This window comes from Camelus bactrianus, chromosome 22, assembly GCF_048773025.1.
Source record: "Camelus bactrianus isolate YW-2024 breed Bactrian camel chromosome 22, ASM4877302v1, whole genome shotgun sequence".
Classification (NCBI taxonomy): domain Eukaryota; kingdom Metazoa; phylum Chordata; class Mammalia; order Artiodactyla; family Camelidae; genus Camelus; species Camelus bactrianus.
In genome coordinates this window covers 5,690,011-5,707,340 of record NC_133560.1, presented here as the reverse complement: position 1 = coordinate 5,707,340, position 17,330 = coordinate 5,690,011, and the positions used below count along the sequence as shown (strand labels likewise).

The 17,330-nt window shown below is 51.2% G+C and overlaps 1 protein-coding gene and 1 long non-coding RNA gene across 4 annotated transcripts in view; one reads left to right on the top strand and one right to left on the bottom strand.

Moving 5' to 3' along the window:
* The first annotated feature begins 146 nt into the window (after positions 1 to 146).
* On the top strand, positions 147 to 17,139 carry LOC123614377 (uncharacterized). The gene is made up of 2 exons (XR_012501516.1): positions 147 to 405; positions 16,086 to 17,139. It is a non-coding gene; the product is annotated as an uncharacterized LOC123614377 (long non-coding RNA).
* GFPT2 (glutamine-fructose-6-phosphate transaminase 2) overlaps positions 8,060 to 17,330 on the bottom strand; it is a 39,782-nt gene continuing 30,511 nt past the window's right edge. For all 3 annotated transcript variants that reach the window (XM_010946138.3, XM_045510003.2, XM_045510004.2), the window contains 6 exons: positions 16,289 to 16,446; positions 16,037 to 16,151; positions 13,485 to 13,612; positions 11,361 to 11,528; positions 10,323 to 10,484; positions 8,060 to 8,943 (listed from right to left, as the gene is read on the bottom strand). In XM_010946138.3, the coding sequence (XP_010944440.1) occupies positions 8,899 to 8,943; positions 10,323 to 10,484; positions 11,361 to 11,528; positions 13,485 to 13,612; positions 16,037 to 16,151; positions 16,289 to 16,446 (776 nt within the window). In that variant the 3' untranslated portion in view covers positions 8,060 to 8,898. The remainder of the gene's footprint in view (positions 8,944 to 10,322; positions 10,485 to 11,360; positions 11,529 to 13,484; positions 13,613 to 16,036; positions 16,152 to 16,288; positions 16,447 to 17,330) is intronic.

Genomic DNA, 17,330 nt, shown 5'->3' with positions numbered 1-17,330 from the left:
TCGGACCCTTCCGGTCTGGCTCCCTTCTCCTCCGCCGCCGCCGCCGCGGCGCCCTGCCTGACCGACCCTCGCGCCGACCAATCAGCGCGCGACAAGCCGGGCGGGAGCGGCCAATCGCGCCCGGGGGCGGGCGGCGCGGCCGGGGCTGCGGGCGGAGCCAGGGCGCTCGGTGCCGGGTTCCGCGGGGATCCGCGCTCCGCGGCCGCGCAGTCGTCCGGGGCTGCGCCGTGTGGACGCGGGCGCGGCTGGGCGCGCCGGCTGAGTTCGCTGCTGCCCTTAGGGGCCCGCGGCGCGGCGGCCGAACAGCTAGCCGGGAGGCGATGCAGAGGGCAGGCCGGCGGGACCGAGAGCCGGGCCGCTGTGCAGACTGGCGGCGGCGAGGCAGCCAGGAGGAGGACAGAGCTGGCACGTGATGGGGAGAGCCCGGGGCGAGGGGAAGCTGGGGACCCCGCGTGCGATGGCTCCGGGAGGCGGGGGCGGCGAGGGAGCGGGGAGACGGGGGCTTGGATTCTGCGGCTAGCTGTGAACGGGTTTGTAGGGGTGCGGCCAGAAGTTGGGGAGGAGATGGCCGTGTGCAGACTAGTGTCCCTGGCAGGTCAGTGACAGAGGGGAGGGAAGGACAGGCTGGTGCGTCTGGGACAGAGGTCAAGCGTCTGCTTCAGAAGAGAATGGCAGGGTTGTAAGTGGGAACGCAGTGCTGAGGGCGCCCTGAGGCATGGGGTTTGTTCACACTGACCACCTTTTGGGGCGTCTCCTGCAGTTCTCTGTCATCTGGGTTGGGCTTCTGCAGGTCTCGAGTCGTGTGAGATGAAGGGAGAGGCCAGAGTAGTGGTTGTTGCTGGATCCGTGTTTGGATAAGCAAAACTGGAAGTGAGGCACGGAGGCTGGATGCACTGGGGAAAAGCTCAGAGGTCCGAGGAGGAGGTGAGGGAAACTGGACTTCGTGTATGGGGAGAGTGGGAGACTGTGGAGGAGGGGCAGCCCTCAGAGGGTGGCCAGGACCGTAGGGTAACCAGGGCAGGGGCCAAACTGAGCGGAAGGGACAGGACCCTGGGTGTGTGTTCGGGGCGGGTGGGAGTTGAGGGGATGGGGGGCTTAGAGGGGATGGCAGAATTTGAGGAGGGTGGCAGGGCCCAGGGCCCTGTGACCCAGGGCCAGGCTGGGGACACCAGGGCCTCAGAAGAGGAGTAGGGTAAGGGAAGGCATCTAGCTATGGTGTCCCCCTTAGGCCGTGCTTACCGTGGCCACCAGAATGAGTTTTCTAAAACTGAGCATGGCCCGTCCCTGCATGAAATGGTAGCTCCTGAGTGTGGCCTGTATTAAGGAGAGCCCACCTGACGGGCCCCTGCCCACACCAGCCCTACCTCAGCCTCATCTGCCACCTGCCCCAGGTTCGCGGCAGAAAACAGGGAAGCAAAAGTTGCCGCCATCAAGGATTATGGGAAACTAGTGAAATCTGACTGTCTTTTACAAAGCTGTGGTTTTACAAAGGAGCCCTCATGGGTGCTTCTCAGATTAGGTAGGGGCACCCATTCTCAGACACACGCCGGCCCTGACTGTGCAGCACTCACCCCATGCCAAGTGAGGACCGAAATTCATTGTACACATACATACCCCTATGCATATTCCACGCTGAGTTTTCTGAAAGGATTCTGCTTTTTTCTGGCTTATGAAATACAGTGAGCATGTGTCAGGTGAGGGGCTGGCATGCGCACAGAATTCTGGTTGAGGCCAACGAGGGAGAAGATCCTGCCACACGTCTGATGGCTGTGTCATGGGGCAGGGCGCGCAGGGAACACACGAGCACGGCTGACAGCTGGTCTTGTCTGCCAGGTGGGGGAAGCAGTTGAGAAAGGCCTCTTGGACTGGAGGAAGCCCCAGCTGAGGCTGGAAAGCCAGCAGGAATGGGCTGGGGGCCAGTGCTTCAGGCTGAAAGGACACTCGGACCCAAAGGTTCAGAAGTGAGGACCAGCATGTATGTTCAGAGACCCACACATCACCTGGTCCTACGGGAGATGGAGAAGGCGGACTGGAGAGTTAGGAGGGCTTTGAGGTGTGTGGACTGGCACGGCTGGGTAGAGGCCCATAGGCTGGCTTCAGCTCACTGATAAGCCTGTTTAACCCAGAGAGTTGTGGGGGTTTTTTAAGTTTTTTTAGTTGTCAACATTTAAAACTTGGGAGCTTCACCTTGAAAAATCTCAATTGTTGGTTTCTCTTGAATAGTTGAAGCTCTGGCAGCAGTTCCAGTTGAAGCTGGAACTGAGTGGCAGCTGCCCCTTTAGGTGAGACCCTGCAAATTCACTCATCCCTTACCTGCTGGCCTTTGTGGGTAAAAGGCAGCTCTCATGGGGCATTAAGACAGGACATGAGCAATGTGATTAGATGTTTATTTTGGAAAGATCATTAGGGCACGTGAAGTTTCAGGGATGAGGGGGTTAAGTCCACAAGACGAATTAGGGAGCTATTGCAAAGGCCTTTGTGAGGGAAGATGAGGTCTGGCCTGGGGCCAAGCAACAGATGTCAAGAGAAAAGCATGGATTTTAAAACTATTTCAAGACTTATTGGAAATGCAAATGAAATTACAACCCATTATTACTACACATCCCATTAGGATGGCTTTGTTAAAAAAAGACAGTAACAAGTGGTGGTGGTGATGTGGAGCAATTGGGACTCCCAGACACTGCCGGTGGGAAGGCAAAACGGGACATCCGCTTTGGAAAACAGTTTGGTAGTTTCTGATAACATTGTGCCACCCAGAAATCCCCTTCCTGGATATGTACCCAAGAGAAGTGAAAGCATGTTCACACAAAGAGAACGTGAATATGCATAGCAGCTTTATTTGAAATAGTTAAAAAGTAGAAACAACCTGTATGTCCATAATTCTGTGAATGGAAAGACAAACTGTGGTGCGTCTGCCGCGGGATGTTACCTGACCGCAGAGAGGGCTGGCCTGCTGATGAGTGTGCAACACGGGTGAGAGCTAAAAACATCGTCAGTGAGGCGGGGCGGCTGTGTAGGCTCAGTGGTAGAGGGTGTGCTTTAGCACGCGTGAGGCCCTGGGTTCAATCCCCAGTACCTCCATTAAAAATAAATAGATAAATAGAATGACATTCTCCAGGAACATCTATGTTGCAGCAAATGGCATTATGTTGTCGGTTTTTATGGCTGAGTAGTATTCCATTGTATAAATAAACTGAATTACTCTCCCTCCCACCCCCCAAAAAACTTGAAAACATGGTGAGTGAAAACAGCCAAACGCAAGACTACACCTGCTGTGACTCCGTTTACACAACAACCTGGGAAAAGCAAAGTCAGATCAGTGGTTGCCAAAGGTCAGGTGGGGGTGAGGGGAATGCCTATCAGAGGCCACTAGTGAATTTTGAGGGGTGATGGGTATACTCTGTATGTATTTTAATTAGAGTCGTCGTCATATGTCAAAACTCAGAACTGTGCATCTAAGAAAGGGTCACTTTTTGTGTATGTAAATTATACTAAAATAAACTTGATGTGAAGGAAAACTGCGAGGTGGAATTGTCAGGCCTTAGAGGTGGGATGTGGGGGTGAAGGAAGAGAAGTCAGAGAGGAAAGCACGGCTTTGTTTTCAGAGTGGGGACTTGTGCCCTGGGGCTCAGCCTTCTAGCGAGGCCCTCTGGGGCCTGTGTCTGGCTGCCCTGCCCTGCCCTAGACTGGCTGCTTGATGCTGCAGCCAGTGGACAGCCGCCGAGCCGCCCTGCCTCCCAGCCCATGTGGGCCTCTTCACCCGGCTTCCAGTCAGACTCTGCACTTGGCTGTGCTCCTCCGGGCAGGGGGTTAGCTTCTCCGAGCCTCAGTTCCATGGGGAGTGGGCGTCGGTGGGGACCCCATCCTGATGGGGATGCTGCGAGGACTCAAGGAGAGAAGTACCAAACTTAGGGTGCAGGCCTTACAGGCAAGAAGTGTGTTACTGTTGGCGTGCTGGCCTCCTTCACCCCTCCCCGCTTTTCCTTTCCTCCCGGTCCCACTGCCTTAACCCCTCCTCTGTCTTCTCTCCAACCCTCCCCAGGACCAGAGATGTGCCGGGGGGAGGAGGGTCCCAGTCAAAACTGTTCCAGTTGTGTGTTATAGAAAGCCACACTGCACCTAAGCCAGTGGGGACAATTTGGGGGCACTTCCTCCTGGGGGAGGGCAGGGGTGGGGCTGGCTTGAGAGCCTGGCTGAGGCCTTGGAAGACAGAGGTAAACCCCCCATCCCCTCCCACTCTTCTGTGCCAGCTTCCTTCTCCCCATGTCACCTGCTCTTCTACCACCCAAGGAAGGTGGCCCTCTGTCCCAAATTAAGCTTGAAAACCCTCAGAGGAGGACTCTGATGGCTCCCCCTGCAGGCTCCCACCGCTGGCTGGGCAGTCAGGCACATGTGAGGACATGGCAGGAGGAAGGGCAGAAACCACTGGGAAAGACAGAAGTCTAGATTTTATTCTCTTGTGATAAGAAGGAGGGCATCTGAGCTGGGGACCCAGCTGAGGGCATGAGAGCTGTCTGAAAATGGGGTTGACCCCTGGCTGTATAACTGATTGCTGAATACAGGGGCCCTCAGCCCTCCTCCTCCAGGCATCTCCACCTTGCTCAAAGGCAAGAGACTGGAAAGCTCTTCTGTGGAAGTCTGACCGGCCCTGAAGCCTAAAGGAAAGGCCTAACCTCCAGCCCCCAACAAGGCCCCTTCCAGATTGCCGGGCAGTAAATCTCGGCATCAGTAAGCCTAGGGCTTCTTGGCGCAATGGCTGATTCTAGGGCAGGGGTGGGGAATGCACAAGATGAGCCCAGAGCAAATCGTAGTGCAAGAAAGGGAGTGCTTACAAAGTACACTCCCCAGCCCAACACACACACGCGAGTCACAAGAGCCAATGGAAGGAGCTCCCAGGGCCCATAGTTGGAACAGTTTGAACAACAAAATAAATAACATAGTACTGGGCTATGACTCAAAGTATAAAATAAATATCCATGAGTTCAACAGTAATAGAAATAAATAATTTAACAAATGAAAAAATAAATAGGTAAGAACGGACATCTGTACTGAATTCCAGTTTATGTGATGCTCCCCTCTCTAGGAGGTGAAGCATAGCTCCCTGCTCTTTTAAGTGTGGGATGGGCATAGTGGCTTCCTTCCAGAGAAATCAGTATGGAGAGGGGTAAGAAACAGAGTCCCTGTCAAACACTGCCTAAGTCAGGTGACCACGGGTGACATGACAGTGATAAAGTGAGACAGGTTGATAGTATGTACGCTTGATACGAAGTGATGAGACTAGCACTTTACTTCTGGCATCTTCCTTCTGAAAACACAGAGTACCAGTCTAACAACAAGGAAAGCATCAGACAAACACATATGTGGGATGTTCTACAAAATACCCACTCACAGTCCTCACAACTGTCAAGGTGATCAGACAAAGTCTGAGAAACTGTCACAGCCACATGGAGCCCAAGAAGATATGTGATGTGATGACCTTGAGTAGGAAAAGGGCATTAGATACAAACTAAGGAAATATGAATAAATTGTAGACTTTAGTTAATTAAAATATTATATGTATTTTAAAGTGTATATACATACATTTATTTGTTTATAGAGAAAAAAAGAGCTCTTGGAAATGAAATGTTGGCAGAAATGAAAAATCTTGGGAGTAAACAGTTTGGGAGAGAAAACTGAAGAAATCTCCCAATCGGTAGAGCAAAAAGACAAGATGAACAATAGAAAAGACAAGAAACTCAAGGCCATTCTAGCAGCTTCACCTCTGAATAATAGAGAGACTAGAGAAATGAAAAAAGAAATCCACATAAAAGTCATTCAAGAAAATTTTCCAGACCTGAAGGGCATGGGTCACCAGACCAAAATCAACACTAGATGAAAAGCGATCCAAGGGACCTCATTGCGATGTTTCACAACACAGGGAACAGGAAGAATAAAATGAAGAGGTCCCCGACAAAGGCACCCAGAGTGACTTTGGACCCCTCAGCTGCAGTGCTGGGAACAAGACAAGGGAGCAGTGCCTTTACAGTTCTGAAAGAAATGTTTGTATCTGACCTAGAATTCTATAATTAACCAAACCCTCAACCAAGTGTGAATAATAAAGTCATTTCTAGACATGCAGGTTCTCAAAACATTTGCCTCCCGGCACCTTTACTCAAGAAGGATGTGCTCCACCAAAACAGAAAAGGAAACTCAGAGGAAGGAAGACACAAGAGACAGGAGGCAGGAGACCCAGCACGAGGAAGGAGGAAGGAGTCCGCTGGAGGAGGGTGAAGGGTGACCCCGGGGTGACAGCTCCGTGGCAGATGTGAAGGGCACCTGAGCCACACTGCAGCTGTGTGGCCCAGCACCCAGACTGTCATCACCGAGACCTCCGCTTCCAACCAGCCATCTTCTTAACCCCAGAACAGAACGCCCAGGAGAACTTGGCCCACATTCTCATCAGTACTTGGCTTGTCTTGACCACGTGCTAATGAGGGTCCCTCTCCTCAGGCTCTGCTGAGGACACACATGTCACTCACAGAAGTTTTTAGCTTTTCCCTGAGAGTGGGAGGTAGGCCCCGGTGGGCTCTGAAAGTCCAGAGCAGCCCACTGTCACTGACCGGACTTCTGCCACTTGTCCAGCACCTGGTCTGCACTTCAGTCTTACCAAGTGCCCGACTGGACCCTGTTTCCCAAGACTCGCTGTGACCTTGCTGATGAGTTCCCCAGAAAGAGCCTTGTCAAGCCCCGGAGAAGCAGGAGTCAGACTATGAGCCAAGACTCCGCCCACCCTCTCCTGGAGCCTCTGCCCTGTGGGGCTGTGTCTCCTTGGACAGTGTGCTTGCCCTCTGTTGTTAAGACTAAGCGGTGTGCAGTTTGGGGCAGATGCACAGGTAGAGCAATAAAGAAAAGCAAGGGAACAATTAGCACAAATCAGGGTGGTCTCTCAGGGGTTAAGGATGAAATGGGTTTTCCTGGATTTTGTTCAGATACAAACGTCCTAGCTAGTTTGTAGTCTCCTAACCTCAGAAGCTGTATTGGCCATTGTTTGGCCAGGAAGGTGGAAACCAGGGCAGGCATCTCCAGCAGGAGTGATAACCCTCATTAATTTGTGAGAAGGGTAGGAGGGAGGAGGTCAGGGAATGCCCCCACCGCGCCTGGGTTCCTGCCAGTTCTCCAGAATTGGGGTTTTGGAGGAGCTGCAGGAAACCTCTGCTGGTGGCCGCCGCGGGCTGGAGCCCTGAGTGATGGGTGAGTTTCAGGGAGCGCCTGAGCAGGCACCGTGGCGCTAAGCGCCACAGCAGGACCTCTTGCCTGTCTCTGCCAGGGCAGAAATACATAACGACTTCTCAGTGAATAGTACGATTTCTGCACTGTCTTCCCTATCTCCCAGGAGAGCCTCTCACTGGCTGAATTTAACCTGGAAATATAGTTCCCAGGTTTCCAACGCCTGTGATACAGGAACGAGCACAGGAGAAGATGGGAAATTGCTGAAAAGCCTACAGGTCACCCAGAACAAACATCTGATGGGATTCCAGAGCCACACACACGAATTAGTTGTCATGAAGACACCATGCGAGCTGTCTGGGATAACACCTTCGTAGGGAGCCAAATTCTAACCCCGTAAGAACTTTGTCTCTGGCTTTCTATCTCTCTGCCTGATTGTATTAATAAAATACTAATAGTCGTTGATTTGATTAATACAGTCAGGCAGGAAGATAGAGCACTCATTGCTCATTGGGGGGAAAAAAGTGCAATTTGACTGTCGTCCCTGTACGTTGCTGTTGGGCTCTGGGTAGCCGTCTCAAGCACCGTCACGCGACCCAGCCTCTCCAACAGGCTGTTCGGTGGCTTCTCAGCCCAGAGGCCCAGACCTCCTGCATTTTGTTCCATTCTGTTAAAACAGCCCTCGTGCTCATCCTAGAACCACAGAGATCCCAGGTGTGGGGGCAACGCCAGTGGCTATCAACAAAGGGGGCCGCTTCCACCAGATCTATTGAGTTCTTATTCTGAGGAGCCCTCAAAAGCCACGAAGGCAAAAAGGATGAGATTAACAAAAATCCACACAAACAACACCCCCCAAAATTGTACTGTCTTTATTGTCTTAAAATTGCATAGTACTTTGATTGTGCACGCCTGTAACTAGAGGGCAAGGGAGCTCACTCGAAACTGCCCTCTTGCATGGGTTCTTCCAAGCCGTTTTACTGTGGGCAGGGACTGAAATGCTGCCTGGGCTGTAATAAAAACCACGATCAGACGAAAGAGCAGGTGGAGAGTCGGAGACTGTAGACGAGAGGACACCGCTGAAGGAGGCTGAGGTTCTGACGGGACTTACAGGAGGCATAGGAAGATAGCGGGAAGGGCTTCCCCGAAGTCAGGGTATGGGACTCGGGAGCAGTCAAGAGAGGATGGGAAAGGAGAAAGGAGTCCAGGGAGGCAATGCCTGGTGCTCAAATCTGAGATGAATGCCCTGTGCCTGGAGACAGGGCACACTGGGTAGCCGGGGGCATGGTCTGGGAGTTACCTTGGCTACAGAAAAGCCACATACTAGAAAAATAACTTAAAAGCTATACAATTGTCATTATAAATATTTTGTCTTTTAAAACTAACTAGTGTTGGTTAAAAAAGGTTCACAGTTATTCTGAAGAGAGCTGTACCTCTATTGCACGGGAGTGGAAAAGTTCGCTCTGGTCCCCGTGTGTAAACAAAGATTCCCTTCTCCTCTGGCGACTTCAGGACACAGAGAAAGACGATCTGCTGTAAGCAAAGCACTTGGGCACAAGGCACGTCAAAGCTGTCAAGCTCTACTGGGATCTACTCAGAACACGCAGAATGCCAGCTTTTCTTCCCACTTTGTGTCACTTGGGACAGGTCTTGAAACAGATTGAAGGTGGCGATGGTCTCCTCGCACTCATGTTCTTATTCCACGGTTACAGACTTGGCCAGATTTCTGGGGAAGTCAACCTGAAACGACAGAAAGTAGCTGCTCAGGACCACGTAGCTCTCAGCAACATGCTGCCTGGCAAAGCTGCCCATCAGAACACTTGACGACACGAAGACGGGTGTTCTGGGTCACCTCCAACCACAGACTCCTTGAGACCTGAGTCTTGAAAGTGGTTCTTTACTCCAGAAACTATACAGAGTTTAGTTCACACAGTAAACATTTATGGGGCACCCGGTATGCGTCATTGTGCAGTGTTAACACTATTAAAAGGATATGATTCCTGCTATTAAAAACAGCTAGCTCAATTGTACTTTGAAAGATTCACTTTCCTTGGAAGGATCCGCACTAAATCCATGAGACTTACTGGTTAAGGGTAGGGGCCAGGAAGGAAATATGTCTGGGGGTGGATAATAAAGTGGGCTTCAACTTTATCTGCAGGGTCGTATTTCTTTTACAACAATGTTAAAAAAAAAAAAGAAGAAAAATATGTATATATATTCATTCTAACTGTATTTATTATGCTCTTAATACGCTAGATGCTCTTCTGGGAAGTGAGGATACAGTGGTCAGACGACGTTCCTGCCCTGAAGCCAAAATGTTAGCAAATGTCAGTGCTGGGTGGTACACCCAGCAACGGGCATCAGCTCCATCGTTCCTGGTACTGTTTCGTATTTCTTAAAGCTCCTCAAAATAACATTGCAATAAAACTTCTGTTTCTTTGCCCAGTGAATTGTGTGTTCTCACACACTTTCTGGTGAGATCATAAATTAGTTCGTCTCTGGAACAGAAGTTGACAACATATGTTAGGGGTCTCAAAATGTTGAATGATTTGCTAGCCTGAGGACAAATCTTAAATGTGGGAGGAAGATGTGTGTACAGATATGTTCACTGCAGTTTTTATTTATGCAGATATTCTAAAAACTTAGAAACAGTTTAAATAGTAGAATTATTTACTGATAATACTGATTTACTGATGAAGTAATTGTTAAAATCTACGTTATAACGTGGTGGTGGAATATTGCGCAGTGATCCAATGTGGCTTACAAGTGCAAGAGGTGAGAAAACATTGTGATATATTAAAAAGGAAGATGTAAAACCTCACCCTTGATATTATCTCACAAAATCTTTAAAAATTCTCAGGCACAAGGAAGACTGGGGTAAAGTACTACATTTGCCAGGTAACCCTGTCTCTGGATGAGAAGCTTATGGTTTAAAATGGTCTTCACACATCTCTCAGCACCCATCTGGTTTTCAGGGGGTCTAAGTTACTTTAAGAAGAGTTATTTAAAATAAAAACATTTCTCCAATGACTATTTATGCCGAGTAAGTGTTTCAGAACAAAGCGGAACTCAGGGTTACGTCTTTCCCCTTTGCTGGTGGGGACGGTTCGCAGACGTACGTCGTATCCTCGGAGAACAGCCAAGTGGAAGGAAAGGAGCTGCAGTGGAATCACACTCAGGATGCCCTGCAGGCAGTCCACGGTGTGGGGCAGCTCGATGGTTTTGTACGCAAACTTGGAGCTTTCGGTGTCGTCCTTGGAGCACAGTATAATCGGGCGACCCTGAAACAGAGAAGCGTGGTCCATCACAAGACGCAGATCCCTCACACTCAGCAGAGTTCCCGAGGTCAACAGTCTGCAATGACAGCAGTGACCTTTCGTTTTTGCTGGAGTTACGGGTGAGGGGATGTGTTCGGTCGGTGTAAAGGACAAAGCTGGTGCTTTGGGGGGAGGCTCCCGTGCTGCCCTGGGAGGGTGGCCCCTCTCCTGCTGTGTTGCTCAGCGCCCGTTAGCTGAGTGGCTCCGGTGCGCCCTGCAAAGAGCAGGTCACGCCCACTCCTTGCTCTGGGGGCTCACAGTCAAGTGGCAGGAAAACAAAAACATAAATAAGCCAGTAAAACACAATAAATAACACGACTGGGAGACAGTGGTGAGGCCTGGGAAACACTCGCTAAAAAGAAGACATTTGTATCAGACCTGAATGATGAGAGGCCAACTCCCCAAAGATATGTGGGAAGAATGTTCGAGGCAGAGGGAACAGCCTGTGTTTTACGAGTTGTTCTAGCGAATTATTAAACCTGAGGCAGTCTTGTGGCCAATGGTGCCCTTCTGCTGTGAAATCTAACTCTGGGAAGCCAGCATCAGAACTGCCCCTGGGCCCTCCAGCGGGAGGCCCTTTCTGGCCTCCAAGCCTGGGATTCAGGACACCTGTGGGCAACCTGGATCACTGGGCCTCACCGAGGAACTTCTGTGGGCACGGCCGCAGGCTGGCCAGCCCCTTTCTGAATGTGCACCTTGCGTGAGGGGGCCCAGGAGAGAGTGTGTGCTCACACCTGCTCTCTGGCAGGAATACCCATCGCTGGTGCTGGTAGATGGTGGGTAGGGCATGTGTGGAAGAGAACAGGAGAGCAGTGGCCCAGCACCGCTGAGGGCCCTCACCTGGCGGGCCGTGACCTGCTGCAGGGCGTTCTGGCATTTGGCAAAGCAAGGATCCTTCATGATGACCATGATGACGGGCATCTGCTTATCAATCAGGGCCAGGGGCCCGTGCTTCAGCTCCCCAGCCAGGATGCCTTCTGAGTGCATGTAGGTTATCTCTTTAATTTTCTGGGGAAACAGGAGATGGGGTCAGTGTTACACTGGGCAGACAAGGCGCTGGAGCATATCAGCCAGAGGGCAGGAAGGGGAGCCCAGGAGGGGTGATTCTAGGAAGCAGGGAGCTGAGGGTTACAAGGCAGTTGGACGCATGGAGCGGTCAACAGCACTGAGGGTGGCTGGCAAGGCCAGGGCCAGGGGAGAGGGCTGGCTGCTGTCCAGAGCATGCACAAAGCCCAGCACACAGCCTGTGTCCCCAGACCAGCCCCGAGGCACAGCCAGCCCTGCCTTGAACGGACAAGTCAGTGTCAATCTAGCTTCCCTCTTCCCTCTATGTAGTCAGCCCTATGGCTTCTCTGCAGTCACAATTTGTAATGATGGTCTTGTATTCTATGCCTTCGTTCAATTATTTGATTAATCATTTCCCCAGTTCTAGACCATGAATAGCTTCCAAAAGGTTACTCCAACTTACCTATCAGGCAAAATCACACACACACTGGGCTGTTAATGGAGTTTTCCCCTACATTTAGGGAAATCCTTTTTTTTTTTCTGGTTACCATTAAACCCATGACATTGAGCTGGTGACAGTGTTGAAAAAAACATTTCTCAGGCCGCCTAGAACTATTTATTTGGGTCAGGGACACATTGTCAGGAGTGCGGCTCCACCCTGGATGCCGCAGCCAGCCAGAGTGCTGGCACCCAAGTGACCGCAGAGATGCCAGTGACTTGTGCCAGCAGTAGCGTAAAAGCTTCTTTCTTTCCCCAAAGATGAACTTGGAGACACATTGAATACACATCTTTCAGCACTATTCTCAGGGCCTGCAGCTGAACATCCCCCACCAGAGAGCAGAGGCAAGGGGGTGGGGCACTGAAAGTGCACCCCGCCCAGGCATTGCTCCCCTGCCCCTGAGAAGCAGCGTGGCTGGCCCCTCGCTGCCTCTGACAGGGGCCAGAGTCTCCACTGGAAGGGTGTGGAAGTTGGAGCTCACTGCAGTCATCACGGCTTGCACGCCCCTCCCGACCCTTACCTTCCGCCCTCTCCCAACCCTCACCTCCCGTAATACTCTCTGACTTGTGTCCCCCGCTGCAACCAGCACTGTCTTCCAAATGGGGACGGTGGGGCGGCAGTGGCCACTTGCTCCCACAGGGAGAGGTGGGGAGCCAAGCTTGGTCACAGATGATGCTCATGTCTGGGTTCCAAGTGTTGCCTCACCTGTGACATTGTCTCCCAGGTACCTTGGTTGAGCATTCTGATCCATAAACAGCAAGTAGATAGTTTTTAAGGGGCTGGGGCCCCTGGACAGCACTGCCCGCCCTCTCAAGTAGGCCTGCGGTTCTGGCACCGTGCCCCCACCCCGGCAGCTTTCTCTTAAGTGGGTGTGGAGCTCTACTGCCACCATAAACAAAACAGCCCGTCACCAATGTAAAAAATGCGGGGCCTCTGGGGATCATTCCTGTAGGATCCCAAGCTTCCCTTGGAAGTTTGAAGAGCAACAGGGAAACTCTGCAGAGACCTGACCCCATTATTCTGGTCTGCAAATCCTCCCACGCAGACTGCTTATGGTAGTGGAAAAAAGCTAAGTCCACATGAACGCCTGAGTTTGAATCTGAGGCTGATGACTTCCATTATGTAATCTTGAGCAAGACGAATTTTTTGGAGGCTCAGTTTCCTCCTACGTAAAGCGTGGACAGTAACTGCCAGCTTCTCAGAGGGTGCTCCTAAGATGTGAACGAGCTATCCTAGGTGGAGCCTGGCGCTGCTGGGCACCTCAGGGGCCCCTGTAAGGGTGCCCTGCCCGTTTCTCCTCAGGAGATCAGGCGCCCTCATCTCCATGTCCCGCCAGCTGGAACAGCTGGTGGGTGAGCGGCACCCTCCCCTCCCCTAGCCCAAAGCCCTCCCCGCCTTCTTGCTGGTTTCTCATGCAGGGGTCAGCGGAGGTGGGGCTTGGGCAGGGCAGGGGGGCTCACCAGGGCTCCTTCCAGGCACGTGGCGTAGTTGTAGCCCCGCCCCATGACCAGGAGCGACCTCTGCGTGTAGAGCTCCAGGGCCAGGTCGTGGATCTTCTCGTCCAGGGACAACACCTCCTTGATCAGCTCTGAGTCAAGCACACAGCAGAGGGGAGAGCCAGTCACATGGATTACACAACAAAATTCACAAAGAACAGTCATGGTGTGTGAGACAAGGTTTTGGAATCCAAAAAAAAAGAAGAAGAAATTAAATAACTTAAAAAGACAAAGACCAAATAGTAACTTTGGTCTAGTCATTTTATGAAAAATTAAGTAAATTAGTTCTTTTCCAAAGAAAAAGAAAAAAGAAAAGAGAAAATCTGGCCACACAGAGATTTGTAGCTGGAGAATGGAGGAGTATTTAAATAACTTTTTCAAATAACTGTGAATGTTCTTTGATACTACTCCAAACCCAAGAAGTGCAATTTCTTAAAAGGGTAGTTGCAAATGTGGAATCTGAGATCATATCAACAAATGTTTCCTACCTTTTTACATTAAAATGCGTCAGTCTATCCTGCGCTTACTTAAATGGGTGTTTTATGTGTGCATAATTGTGTAACATTGCATTGGCCATTTGCAAAATATTGGTTCACTGAGTTATGCAAATCTTCTAAAAACGGACACATTTCACTATAAAATATTTTTAAAAAATCATCTTTGCTAAAATCACCACAATCTGTTAAAATCATCCGAGATATCTGAGTACCGGGAAGTGGTCAGATTCATACTGACAACACGAGTTTTCCAAAATCCCAAGTTTCAGTTGAAAGCTCGAAGTTTATCACTGGCAACAAATACTGTTATCAGTCGTTTTCCTTAAAGTGCTGGGCTAACTTGGTTCATTTTTGAGAAAATGTCTGCCGAGCACCCCAGTCAGCTTGCTACTCAATCACAGGCTGCTCTTCTCTGAAACAAACATCATGCTGGAAGGTGCAGCAGAGCCCTTTCTGAATATTTCCCATTTGCCACTTAGAATATTAAAAAGCGTTGCAGTTTAATAAGACTAGCACATTTTACTGCATCATCAAAGGCATTCTTAAGTGAAGCTGTTAGCCTCTCAGTCACAAGAACAGTGTGGTGCCTCTGCCTTGAAGCGGCCACCACTGCCTTTGCAAGTGTCCACAGTGAGAAAGGTAGAAGCGTCTTATTTATGATAAATAACACCCGACTAGGAAGACAGTTTTGACTGCAAGGGTCCTGTAGACCCCCAGGACCTGCGGACCACATCTTGGCAACTGCCTACTGAGCAGAATAGAGTCCTGTTTTGGCAGGGTTATTACCTGGCTTAGTTAAGAATGCTTGTCTTGTCAATACATTTTCAACATGTGGTCTTGGTCATATTCAGACCCCCAGACCTTGTGTATGGTTAGGTGGTGGCTTTCCTTCTCTGCCTTCTCTGGGGTTTGCCCTCGGCTCTCAGGGAGGTCCCAGTGCCTGCTCCATCTCTGGGAGGGGCCGCCCCACAGCCCTGTGACCACCCCCATGACACCCTGCTCCCGGGGCTTGCTCCATGTCAGCCACGGGGTGAGGTCCTTTCATTTCACACTCTCTAAACTGCACAAAGAAATTCCAGCTCTTCTTCCCTGGGGTGCAAGTGACTGAAGGAAAGGAGTGGGTGCTTATCTTGGCAGTCCCAGGACGGCCACAGGGCAGGGCACACAACTGGTCCTGAATCCATGTTTGGTGAGTGAATGAATGAGTGAATGAATAATTGAAACCATGGTCCCCCCAAAGAGCTCGCAACTTAGTGCAACAGACATTGAAGCTCACTGGGTGCGACAGATAGGACCCAGCAAGGGAGAGTCTGACGAGTCTGTGAAGGAGCAGTCTGGGCCAGGAAGAGGCCTGGGGGCCATCTGCAACTTCTTGGGTATTTCCTGAGCACCGACGGAATGTCTGCCCTAGCTGGACACTGGCATCTGGGAGTGTCTCTGACAGACAGGGCTGTGCGCTCACTGAGCTGACACGGCTGGCGGAGACAAGCCAGCACACAGATGAACAGGTCATTTCAAATCATGGCATATGCTATAGAGAAAAGAAATGGACTAACATTTCATAGACAGCTGGGCGGGGGATTAGGGCCTCTGTTAGGGTGGACAGGGAGGGTCCCAGGAGGTGACATTGGAGCTGAGACTTGGGGGGAGGGGGGAGAGCTGTCAGCCGTAGGTAGAGCTGGGGGAAGAGGGTTTTGGTAGAGCCAGTGCAAAGGCCCTGTGGTGGAAAGAGCTTGGCACTGCTGAGGATCAGAAGGTCAGTGAGGCAGCTCAGGGAGGGGCAGGGAGGTCAATGAGGTCAGAGGCGCAGGGTCCCAGCGTGCAGGACTCCAGGGCCCTGTGACCAGTGTGGGCTTTACTCTCGGCCTAGTGGGGCCTGCTGCAGGGACTCAGTGGTGAGTAGGAAGTTCTAGGGAGGAGGAGGGAGTGATTAACAGCATGGGAGAGAGTCAAGGGAGAGACCAGCCAGGAGCAGTCCACAGGATTTGATCATGAGCAAAGCATAGCTCTGGGACATACCAGGTAGAGATCTCAGGCCATGGATAATCTCTCGCCTTCTGTTTTGCAGTGAAATACGGTCTTCAGACATCATCAGACCAAACATCACCAGAGAGATGAACTGACTGGTGTAAGCCTGCGGACAACACGGTGGCGTCAGCAGAGCCAGGGTGAACGAGCACGTGGCAACCACCCAAGACGAGACAGGTCGTTGGGCTTCCCTCTCGGCCTCCTGCCACCCCCCCGCGCGGGTGCCCATGCGGCTCCTTCTACCTTGGTGCTGGCCACGCCGATCTCTGGTCCCGCGTTGATGTGGACGCCGCAGTCAGTCTCCCGGGAGATGGAGCTGCCCACGGTGTTGGTGACGCCCACGGTCAGGGCCCGGCGGTCCTTACAGTAACGCAGCGCCAGGAGGGTGTCTGCGGTCTCGCCTGCCACACATGTCCTTCTTTTCAGCTCACAGGCGCTGGCTTGGCCAGCCCGCACCCCCAACCCCCAACTCATTTACTTTTCTTAGCCAGAAATTGGGGCCCGGACACAGTGCTCAGAAAGGAAAATGCGTGCTCAACAATTTTTCTGGTTGATTCTTAGATTCAAGATTTTGCTTCTTTTTATGTGGCAAGCACTCTCATTCACTGTCTCACTGAACTCTCATGACAACTCCATGGGGGCTGGCACCCCTGTTTTCCCTTGAGGATGGGGTGCTCAGAGGCGGAGGAAATTGATGTCTCATTTGCTCAAGGCCAAGTAGCTGCGGCTGAAGGGCAGGCCTAGCCCCCCGTGCCCTTTCCCAGACGCTGAACTGCCTTTTTCAGGATGGGCTGGGATTTAACGTTGTTTTTTAAGAATGTCCCTAAATGGTGCTTCTCAAGCAGATTTTGTTTTGTTTTTAAAATTAAAAAAAAAAATTGAGGGGGAGGTAATTAGGTTTTAATATTTATTTATATTTAGAGGAGGGACTGGGGACTGAACGTAGGACTTTGGGTATGCTATGCATGTGCTCTGCCCCTGAGCTATACCCTCCCCCCATCAGACAGATTTTGTTTCAAAGGAGAACAGCTTCTTGCAGCCTCCCAGTTGTGGACTCAAATTATTTTCATAATAAAGCTACCTAAATACGTTCATGCAAAAGTCAGCACAAACTCCTTATGTTTCTAAATCCTAAGAACTCAAGCTAAAGTAAACGCGATCCAGACCATAAAACCAAACGTTCACAGCCACCGCTCTTGGCTATGCTGTCCCAGCGTCTCTGCGGGCAGGCTGCGGCTACTATCGCCAGCTCCCCTCAGACCAGTGCCCAGCACACTGGGGTGTC